The sequence below is a fragment of the Phocoena sinus genome, chromosome 16 (assembly GCF_008692025.1).
Source record: "Phocoena sinus isolate mPhoSin1 chromosome 16, mPhoSin1.pri, whole genome shotgun sequence".
NCBI classification, from domain to species: Eukaryota; Metazoa; Chordata; class Mammalia; order Artiodactyla; family Phocoenidae; genus Phocoena; species Phocoena sinus.
In genome coordinates, this window is record NC_045778.1 from 10778525 (window position 1) to 10790693 (window position 12169).

The window sequence follows — 12169 nt, forward strand, 5'->3', positions numbered from 1 at the left end:
GGACCAATCTTAAGTACAATATTAAAATTTTTAAATCGGAGGTACAGTAACCTACATATCAAATGAGATAACTGACATAATTCTAAGAAGCATATAAAACAAAATATATATTCTTCCATGATACATACATTTCTGTCTAGTTACACAAATAGAATGAGAAATTAATGTATAAACATGTATATGAACAGTGAGTCAAGGATGAAAACCCAGATGTGGGAGGCTGAATAATGGCCTAAGGATATTCATGTCCTAATCCTGGAACATGTGAATATTACTGTATACGGCAAGAGGGCCTTTGTAGATGTGATTAGCTAAGAATCCTGAAAAGAGAGCATCCTGGATTATCCAGGTGGATGCTAAGGATAATCAAAAGTGTCCTAATAAATAAGAAGGAGCCAGAAAGAGATGTGACTACAGAAGAGGAGAAGGCAATATAAAGAGTTAACTGAGACTGATGTGATATGCCTTGAAAATGGAGGAAGGTGCCATAACAGCTGAAAAAAGCAAGGAAACAGATTCTCCCACCAGAGCCCAGAAGGTACAAGTCCTGTCATCACCTTGTAAGATTAATTTGGACTTCCCTCTAACTTTGTATTGGTTTAAACCATTAAATCTGTGGCAATTTGTTACAGCTGTAACAGGAAACTAATATACAGGGATACATTAATTGCCAGGAGTCAAAGTCCTTAATTGTTCTGAAGGAGACATCACTAGAGGGGTAGAAGGAGGGCTGTATGAAGTTATAGGAGCTGCTAGTAGAGGCTGTGCAGAAGAGCAGGCAGTGAGGTCAAATGATGCAGAGAGGTCAAGTAACTCCAAAACTGCAACATATCATTGGTAACAGACTCTGACCAGGGAAAACAGCAGAGCACAGAACTCTCAGGGCCACATCCCTCCAAAGGAACACATAAAAACCTGGCAAAAACGATCAGAATCAACTTTAGTAGAACTCTGGAAAATAGACAAAGGTTACAACAATCAAGAGAATGATTAATCAAGAAAAATGCAACTGAAACCTGGTAGGAGGGATCTTGTGTTGTTTTAACTTACCCTTGCTTCATCTCACCCTCTCAGGCTGTATTAGCTTGCTACAGTTGCCATAACAAAGTATACAGACTGAGTGGCTTAAACAACATAAGTTTATTATCTCACAGATCTGGAGGCTAGAAGTCCAAGATTAAGATGTCAGCAGGGCTGGTTCCTTCTGAGGGCTGTGAGATAAGAATCTATTCAAAGCCTTTCTCCTTGGCTTTCAGATGGCTGTCTTCTCCCTGTAACTCTACAACGTCTTCCTGCTATATGTAGTTCTGTGTCCAAATTTCCCTTTTATAAGGACACTAGTATTGGATTAGCGCCCACTCTAATGACCTCACTTTAACCTGACTACCTCTGTAAAGACCCTTTCTCCCAGTAAGATCATATTCTGAGATATCAATGATTAGGACTTTAACATATAAATTTTCAGGAGACAGTTCAACCAGTAACATTTGGTCTTGAAGATGGACTCCAATATTCTTGGTGTAGATTCCTGGTGCCAGAGAGAGCAGAATGGAGTTGTTTCTCAACAATTGGGGTTGTTTGTTTTGAACTGTCTGGTGGAGACCTGAAAAGACTACAGCAGAATGCTCAGAACGTCTCACATCAGAGAAATGACTACATGAAGGGCATTTACTGAAAACATTTAAAGGCAAATGAACCAGCTGCTGCCACTGGGGCAAAGGACGTCAGCTGGAGCAAACAAAAGATATGTCAAAAAAGTCTGTGAAGAAAAGCTGGGGAGTGAAATACTTTGGGGCTTTGAAAAGTTTCCATATAGTCCTGGAAATCTAGAAGACCCACACATATCTAGGATGAGGCACGTGTTCAAAAAAGACATGACAAAATCCTAAGCTCTCAACTCTGGGTGACTATCAAGCTCTGTACAAATAAGAAGTGAGGGTGAGGGAAGAGTTTTAAACTGCCCAGTGTGGTGTTGAGGATATGCTCCAATACACACAAACCCTACAGTAAGGACTGGGGAGATTTTTAGTTTTGTTGACTCCAGGCACTTAAGGAAATCTCTGTTAAATCACTAGTTGAGCACTATGTAAATGGGACAGAGATTTCAGTAATGACATGCAACAAAGAAGACAGTCTTTACAAAAATAGTTTAGACATTTATGAAACAAACAAAAAACCATGCCTCACACAACAGTAACAACTCTGAGGGTTGGGGAGGAGATCTGATCTCTGAATTAACACATTATAATATTCAAAATGTCCAGTTTCACCAAAAAATTATAAGGCATTTAAATGAGAAAGTATAGCCCTTTCACAAGAAAAAAATTCAGACACCTTCCCTGAGGAGGCCTAATCTTTGGATTTACTAAACAAAGATTATAAATCAATTGTCTTAAATAAGGTTAAAGGAATAAAGGAACCATGGGGGGGGAAATTAAAGGAAACCAGAAGAATGATGTTCCACCAAAGAGAATATCAACAAATAGAAATCCTGAAGTTGAAAAGTACAAAAATTGAAATAAAAACTTCAGTAGAGGGTTCAACATCAGATGTGAACAGATGGAAAAAAGAATCAGCAAACTAGAAGATAGGTAAACTGAAATTATACAGTTTGAGAAAGAAAAAAGAATAAAGAAAGATAAACAGAGCCTAAGAGACCTGTGGGACACTGTCAAGCACACCAACATTTGCATATTGGGAGTACCAGAAGGAAAGTAAAAGACAGAAAAAATATTTGAAAAAATAAAAGCCGAAAACCTCCCAAAGTTGATGAAAGACATGAACCTACACATCCAAAAAGCTCAAGGAACTTCAAGTAAGATACACACAAAGAGACCCACTAAAACACAGTATAATCAATTGTCAAAGATAAAGAGAATCTTGAAAGAAATAAGAGAGAAGTGACTCATCATGTACAGAAGATCCTGAAAAGGAATATTCAATTTCTCATCAGAACCATGGAGAACAAGAGGCAGTGGCATGCATATTAAAGTGCTGAAAGAAAAACTTTCAATGAAGAAGTCTATATTCAAAAATACTGTTCTTCCAAACAAAGAGAAATTAAGCCATTCTCAGATAAACAAAAGCCAAGGGAGTTTGTTGCTAATAGACTTGTCCTTCAAGAAAACCTAAAGAATCCTTCAGGATAAAATGAATGGAAGACACTAACTCAAAGCTAGTTAAAGAAATAAAGAACACCATTAAACTATAAAGGTAGGGACTTCCCTGGTGGTCCAGTGGGTAAGACTCTGCGCTCCCAATGCAGGGAGCTCAGGTTTGATCCTTGGTTGGGGAACTAGATCCCACATACATGCTGCAACTAAGAGTCCACATGCCGCAACTAAGAAGTCCACATGACACCACTAAAGGTCCCGCATGCCCACATGCTGCAACTAAGACCCGGCACAGCCAAAATAAATAAATAAAATAAATAAATAAACAAACAAACAAATAAATAATTTTAAAAACTATAAAGGTATATGTGAAAGCCAATATTATTATATTTTTGGTTAATAACTCCTTTTTTTCTCTATCTAACTTAAAAGACAAAAGCATAAAACAATAATTACAAATCTATGCCACATGGATTAGATCCCTAGGGTTGCTATGACAAATTCCCACAAACTGGTGGTTTGTAATGAGAAATTTATCCTCTCATAGTTCTAGAGTCTAGACGTCCAAAAGCAAGGTGTTAGCAAGGCCATGCTCCCTCTGGGACTCTAGACAGAAACTTTCCTTGCCTCCCCCTTATTTCTGATGGTGGCCAGCAATACTTGACATTCTCTGGATTGAAGCTGCATTACTCCAATCTCTTCTGTCATCACATGGTGTTCTCCCTGTTTGTCTCTATCCTTCTGATACTGTGATACAGTAAGGAATATAGATATATTTTGGTCTTTGTCTCTGACAGGAGGAAGGAAATAATAAAGATTAGAGGAGAGACAAATAAGTGGGGGAAAAAAATAGAATGAACAAAACCAAAAGTGCTTCTCTAAAAAGCAATCAACAAAACTGACAAACCTCTAGCTAGACTGACAAAGTAAAAAAGACTCAAAATATTAAAATCAGAAATGGAGACATTACTACCAACCTAACAGAAATAAAGAGGGTTATAAGACAATACTAAAAACAATTTACGTCAAAAAATTAGAAACTTAGATTAAATGAATAAATTCCTAGAAACACAAATAACCAACTGATTCAGGAAGAAATACAAAATGTGAATAGCAAGCAAAGAGATCAAATCAGTAATCAAAAACTTTTCAACAAAGAAAAGTCCAGAACCAGATGACTTCACTGCTGAATTTTAACAAACATTTAAAGAAGAATTAACACTAATCCTTCCCAAACTCTTCCAAAAAGAGGAAGAAAAACCCTGAAAAACGTTTTTCAGACCCCTGAAAAATGCAGGGGTTAGGGGTGATGACCTCAGTGTGGTTGAAAATCCGAGTATAACTTCAGAGCTATCCCTCCTTATCTGCGGTTCTGCACCTGCAGATTTAACCATCCATGGATTGTGTAGTACTGTAATATCTAGTATTGAAAAAACTCTGCATATAAGAGGACCCATGCAGTTTAAACCTGTGTAGTTCAAGGGTAAACTGTACTTCTTAACTAATTCAATGAGGCCAGCATTAATTACCCTAATATCTAAGTTAGATAAAGGCATCACAATAAAATGAAATTACAGGCCAATATTCCTTATGAATATAAATGTAATATCCTCAACAAAATACTATAAAATTGAGTCCAAACAACATATTAAAAGGATCATGGGTAATTCCCTGGCGGTTCAGTGATTAGGACTCCACACTTCCACTGCTGGGGGCAAGGGTTCCATCCCTGGTCGGGAAACTAAGATCCCACAAGCTGCGTGGTGCATTATGAATGAATGAATAAACAAACAAATAAATAAACAGATCATGAATCATGATGAAGTAGAATTTATACCAGGAATGCAAGAGCAGTTCAACATGAGAAAATCAATTTAATATACCAAATGAAGATGAAAAATCCCCATATGATGCTCAAGTGAAGCAGAAAAAGCACTTGACTACATCCAAAACCTTTTCAGGATAAAATCACTCAATAAACTAGGAATAGAAGTGAACTTCCCAACCTGATAAAAAGGCTTTTACGAAAAACCCATAGCTAGTATTTAATGGTAAAAGACTGAAAGCTTTCCCACTAAAATGCGGAACAAGACAAGAATACCCACCTTGGTCACTTCTATTCAACACTGTAAAAGAAGTCCCAGCCAGAGAAACCAGGCAATAAAAAGAAATAAAGCCATCCAAATTAGAAACAGTGAAGTAAAACTATCTCTGTCTTTAGATGACATGATCTTACACACAGAAAATCCTAAAATATCCATCAAAAAATTATTAGAGCTAATAAATTCAATAAAATTGTAGAACACAAGATTAACACACAAAATATCAGTTTAATGAACAATCCAAAAGTAAATTAAGAAAACAACTGTACTTACAATACCATCAAAAAGAATAAAATACTTTGGAACAGAGTTAACCAAGGAGGTCCAAGACTTGTATACACTGAAAACTACAAAACTTTGCTGAAAAAAATTAAAGACCTAAATAATGGAAGGACACTCCTTGTTCATGGGATAAAATACTTAATATAGTCAAGATAAGAAGACTCCCCAGTGTTCCACAAATTCGATGAAAAATCCAACAACCTTTTTTGCAGAAATGGACATGATCTTTATATTCACGTGGAATTGCAAGGAACCTCGAATAGCCAAAACAACCTTGACAAAGAAGAACAAATCAGAGGACTCATGTGTTCTGACTTCAAAACTTGCCACAAAGCTAGACAATCAAAACAGTATGGAACTGGCATAAGGGTACACATATAGATCAAGTGAACAGAACTGAAAATCTGGGAAAAAACCTACACATCTCTGGTGAACTATTTCTCATCAAGAGTACCAAGACTACTCAACGTGAAAAAAACAGTCTCTTCAACAAACGGTGTTGGGACAACTGGATATCCACATACAAATATATGAAACTGGACCCCTTCCTCATGTTATATACGCAAAAATTAACTCAAAATAGATCAAAGACCTAAATGTAAGAGCTAAAACTGTAACACTCTTAGGAGAAAACACGGTAAATCTTCATGATCTTGGTTTGGCAATGAGTTCTTAGATATGACATCAAAAGCACATACAACAGAAGAAAAATAGATAAACCAAACTTCATCAAAATTAAAACCCTTGGGCTTTCCTGGTGGTGCAGTGGTTAAGAATCCTCCTGCCAATACAGGGGACACAGGTTTGAACCCTGGTCTGGGAAGATCCCACATGCCATGGAGCAACTAAGCCCGTGAGCCACAACTACTGAGCCTGCATTCTAGATCCGAGCCGCAACTACTGAGCCCGCGAGCCACAACTACTGAAGCCTGCGTGCCTAGAGCCTGTGCTCCACAACAAGAGAAGCCACTGCAATGAGAAGCCCACCCACTGCAACGAAGGGTAGCCCCCGCTCGCTGCAACTAGAGAAAGCCCGCTCGCAGCAACAAAGACCCAACGCAGCCAAATATAAAATAAATAAAATAAATTTATAAAAAAAGAATCAAGCACCACTAAACTAATTTATTTAAAAAAATTAAAACCCTTTTTGATTCAAAGTATATACTATCAAAAGAATGAAAAGACAACTCAAAGAATGGGAGGAAATATTTGAAAATCATATAACTGATAGAAGCCTAGTACCCGAAATACTCTTATAATAAACAACCCAATTTAAAAATGGACAAAGGACACGAATAAATATGTCTGCAAAGTAGTTATAGAAATGTCCAAGAAGCACACAAAATGGTGCTCATTTGTCATTAGGGAAAAGCAAATCAAAACCACAATGAGATACGACTTCGCACACACTAGGATGGCTATAATAAAAAAATACAGACGTTAACAAGTGTTGCTGAGGATGAGGAAAAACTGGAACTCTCATATATTGCTGGTGAAAATGTAAAATTGTGCAGCCACTGTGAAAAAGTTTGGTGGTTCCTCATTACGTTAAAAATAATTAACATAGGACCCAGCATTTCCACTTCTAGGTATATACCCATAATTGAAAACAGGTTTTCTTTTTTTTTAATGAAATACAATTATTTAATGAGACTATTCAAGACTGGAAAAGATGCAGTGATACAGGCAGAAAACAGGTTTTCAAACAAAAATGTGCACAAATGTTGACGGTGGCCCTATTCACAATAGCTGTAAGGTGGAAACAACAAAGATGTCCATCAATTGATACCTGCATAAACAAAATGTGGTACCTCCATACAGTGGAATATTGAGTCATGAAAAGATATGAAATCTTGGTAATAGGGTACAGATTTTCAGCTATAAAGTGAAAAACGTCTGAGGATCTAATGTATAACATGGTAACTACACTGATAACATTGTATTGATTGTATAATTGAAATCTGCGGAGAACTTAAATGTCTCACAAAAAAAGAGAAAAATATGTGAGGTGGTGGATGTGTTAATTTACTAGATGGGAGGAATCCTTTCATAACATATATGTATATCAAATTGTCATGATATGTACTTTAAATATCTTACAATTTTGTCAATTATACCTTAATAAAGCTGGGGGGTGGGAAAGGAATGAAGTCTGATACATGCTGCAATATGGATAAAATTCAAAAACATACTAAATGAAAGACACAAAAAACACATACTGTATAATTACATTTATGTAAAATATCTACAAGAGGCAAGTTCTTAGAGTCAGAAAGTAAATTAGTAGTTGCCAGGGACTGCGGTAAAAGGGGAATAGAGAATGACTTTAAAGGGTATTAGGTTTTATTTTGGGATGATGGAAATATTCTGGAACTAGATAGTGATGATGGTTGCATGATACTGTGAATGTATTAAACGCCACTGAAATGTACACTTTAAAATGGTTAATTGTTTACGTGTACTTAAACAATATATATTATTGGTGACTTTCACTGACCAAATTCCAGCAAATGATGAGGCAGAATCCATTCTGCATGAAGCAGATTGAAATGTAATTAGGTGCAGAAACACCTGCCAGAAAATCTTCTCTTAACTGAACACTCTACATACTGAGCAAGACAAAGAATTTTAGAAATTTATTTTAAGGACATGCAGTCAATTTATTCTGTAGATGTTCTAGTTTTATGCAGGGGTGGGCCCCCCCAAAAAACCCAAGACCATCAGAAAGCTGTCTACATGAGCATCAGTAATATGGCCTCCTGAAAAATCTCATTAACTGGGTTTTGCTTGGTACCATCTTTTGCATCCACGGAAGAATAATTACAGGCATTTATTTCATGGTTGCCACCAAAAGGTTGTTCATCATTTACAGGAAAAGAAACAAAAGGTTTTTTTTTTTCTTCTTTCAGCTTTCAATGTCAGAAAATCTTTTGGCTCCAAAAGGAATCAGGCAGCTTTATTCACATGATCAATAAAAGCCATGTAACATAGTCTTTTTTTTGGCCATGACTACCAGAATGGTCAGAAATATTTGCAGCTTTAATGAGAACCTACTCTATAGCTCAGGGAACTCTACTCAATGCTCTGTGGTGACCTAAATGGGAAGGAAATCCAAAAAATAAGAGGGGATATAGGTATACATATAGCTGATTCACTTCGCTGTACTGTAGAAATGAACACAACATCATAAAGCAACTATACTCCAATAAAAATTAATTTTTAAATAAATAAATAAATATTTGCAGCTTGAATTTGGTAACCACATAATTTCTTATGATCTGTGTGTATGTGTCTCCTTGCCAGTTCTGCTCTAGTGACCTGCTATTCCAATGCTACTGGCCTGTAGACCTCAATATCACCATCACCTGCAATCTCAGGCCCCATTCCATGTTTTGCAAACTTTCCAGGTGATTTTAATGCACATTAAAGTTTGAGAACCATTATGCTATGCTGTTTCCCTCAGTTTCATTTTATCTATTTCTACTTTTCCATTTCAAGTATAGGAGTCATTAACCTCATAAAATACATTGTTAAACAGTGTAGAAAGACTTTAACAACTCACATAAGATTTCTTCATATTATGCTGGTCTTGGAAAAATGTTGAAATCTCTGAAGGTATAGCTGGGATAGAAAGAGAGGAATAAAGTCATTAGAGATATAGACTGCCTGCAACTCCTGGATTTGCCTATTTAAATGGCTACAAAACTAGCCTGGGTAAAATGCTTCTATGTGGGAGAATATCCTTTTCATCCTGGAGAAGGGGCAGGAAGGGACATATGAAAAAAAGTACTCACATGTCTATGTGTGACTGTGATATGGTCATGCAGAGTTTGGGTATGCAATTTTTCACTGGGTGAATGTAATTATTTTCTACTTTTTTTAAAACAATATATGTACCCCTTTATTTCAAAAAAATTTAAAAATTACAAGGAAATTGGTCAAATAACAATACCCTAAATGAAGGAACACTAAGCTTTCATTAAGATATACAGCAAATGTTGTAATGTACACATATATTTTCTTATTTACTGCTTGAGGTAGAGAATTCACCCAAAGCTACAGAAAAAGGGAAGGAGGCACTTCAAGGCTACTTTTTAAGTGTTTTTCTAAAGTATGTGTATAGATAAACAACAAGGACCTACTGTATAGCACAGGGAACTATAAAATATAGTTATATATATAAAGCTATTCAGTATCTCGTAATAATCTATAATGGAAAAGAATCTGAAAAAGAATATATGTATGTGTAACTGAATCACTTTGCTGTACCCCTGAAACACTGTAAATCAATGATACTTCAATTTTAAAAATCAACTAATTAAAAAAATTTTTTTAATATGGATAAAAGTAAAAAAAAAATACAAAAAAGTATATATAGATCCTCAAAAGACTGCCTTTTAAGAAACATTTTACCAATGATGATGCAGCAGCAACCGGCCTGGGTATCAGGAGACTCAACATCTACTCTTGGCTCTGCCACTAACACAAAGCCAGGGAAATTCATTTACACCTTCAGGACCAATTTTTCCCAACTTTTAACAAGACAAACAGAAAGTTCTTCTTATACTGTTTTGTATAAGAAAATCATCAGCGTATTTTTAGATGCCAGATTCACTGTGCTAAGAGCTCAGAATCTGGGATGAGTGAGTGAAAAATAGAGAGTGCGGGTTTAACTGGGATTGCTAAAACAGAATTCATTCCAATCTAGCCTGTAAAGCTCCTTTCCTCACACCATGTCCTCAAAAGCTCTCCAGTGAACTTGTATTTCCTGAGCAGCCTAACCCTCCTTCATTCCTCTCAGCCCAGTTCCCCTGCCTTCTGAAAACTGGTCCAGACTTTCCTCCATCAGGCAGCCTGTGACGACTTCTGAATGTGGCAACATCCAAATCTCACTCATTCTGAGCAGGCGGTGCAAACCTGGGATCTGCTCCCTTCTAGGAACTACTGCCTCTGCTAAGACACTTGCTCAAATGGTGGAGTGGTTCTCTCCCACGTCAGATTCTGTTCCTAGAGACTCCTCCTTACTTCACAAGAGGTACTTTATTCCAAGGTAGATGAGAAATGCACCTAAGGAACAAATTCATTTTCATTGGAACCTTCACCCAGGCCCGCAGTTCAGCTCTTAGTATCCATTATTCCATAGAATCTCAGGTCGGACCTTCAATGAACTCAAACCAAGGCTGCTCAGAACACAAAACTAGACTGTTACAGAACTAACTCAGAAACAATTATGTTGTCTGTCCCCAGGACTCCGAAGACATCTAGAAATCCCAGAAACAGAGCTGTTACATGGTAATACTCAACCGTTCAAATTATTTCTTCACACGTCAAATTATTTTTGCTAAGTTCTGGGGAGGATGCAGTGCTGGCTTTTATAACCAAGACAGTAAATGCGAAAGACCATGACATTCGGAGAAAATCTGAGTATGTCTTCTAGTTTGTTATCTGATAGTTTTGTGGCTTTGTCTATATAACTGTCCTCTCAGTCTCAGTGTTCTAATCTGCTACAGTGGGGAGAGTTATACTGACCTAAGTGACAGGTTGTGAGCCATAAAGTAACGAGTAAGAAGAAGAATTATTTCTATGAACCACGGTAGCTAACATTTACTGCCAGGCACTGTGCTATGGTATTTAATCCTCTGAACAACCCCACGAGGCACATGTTATTAATATCTTGAGTTTCACAGACGAGAAAATGAAGTCTCACGTAGGTAACTTTCCCAGATAATTCCTTTATACCTAGTTCTGCCCTGCACCCAAGCTCCCCTCAAACCCGCCCCCCACTCGCGGGCAGGGCGCACCCATCACGCATGTGCACATGCCCCACTCCCGTGGCCGCAGAGACCAGGCGGCCTGCGTCGCGGAATTTGCAGCCTCACCGAGGTCTGGCGTCCACACGCCCGACGCCGACGACTTCTCCAGAAAGAAACTCCGCCAAGGCCGCCACCTCCTGCCCTCTCAGGTTCTTACGCCGCGGGTCCTGCTCCTCCCCACCTTCGGGCACCGCAGTCCACCCGCCTACTCCCTTGAGCCGCGCAGGGCCGTCCCCTCCCTCCCCCCGGCCCTCGGCCAACCCTTCTGCCTCGCGCGCCACTCCCACTAGGGCCGCACCAGCTCCCTGAGCGGCGCGCAGTCCCGGACGCTCCGTGACCGTCTGCCACAATCGCCCCGAGGCTTTCTAGAGGCAGCGCCTCCAGGCTATTAGACATGCGCAGAAGGAGACGCAAAAAAGAGACCGGTTCCCGTGACCATGCGCGGTGAGCTCACGAACTTCCAGACTCCATTTCCCAGAAGCCTGCTCGCCCAGTACCTTGAAAGAATTTCGGTAACATTTTTGTTCCTTAGCAATTCAGAGATTGTGGGCTAGGGTTATCACTTCTACTGTATGCAGCCCTGAGTTCTTTTAGTACCTCAGAAAAACAGTCTCACAGCCAGTGTGCCTTTTAAACACCAGGCTACCCAAGGAAGCAAAGTTGTAAATCAATGTGAATTATGAATATGAACAGGAACGTTACTTTAAATACTAAGAAATTAAATGAATTAAATACTAGGAAATACTAGCAATAAGATGATACTGTTTAAAAGTAAACAGTATATGGTAGCATTTCTCTCAGCAGTGAAAAAGATAAGCAAGATGGCGCGTTGTATTTCAAAAATAAATCCAGGCTTCGG

At 38.2% G+C, this 12169-nt stretch overlaps 1 protein-coding gene across 1 annotated transcript in view; it reads right to left on the reverse strand.

Moving 5' to 3' along the window:
• LOC116741793 (zinc finger protein 33B-like) overlaps nt 1-11657 on the reverse strand; it is an 89649-nt gene extending 77992 nt beyond the window's left edge. The window contains 2 exon segments of the mRNA XM_032608864.1: nt 9060-9118; nt 11377-11657. Of these exon segments, the coding sequence (XP_032464755.1) occupies nt 9060-9074 (15 nt within the window). The 5' untranslated portion in view covers nt 9075-9118; nt 11377-11657.
• Nucleotides 11658-12169: the final 512 nt, after the last annotated feature.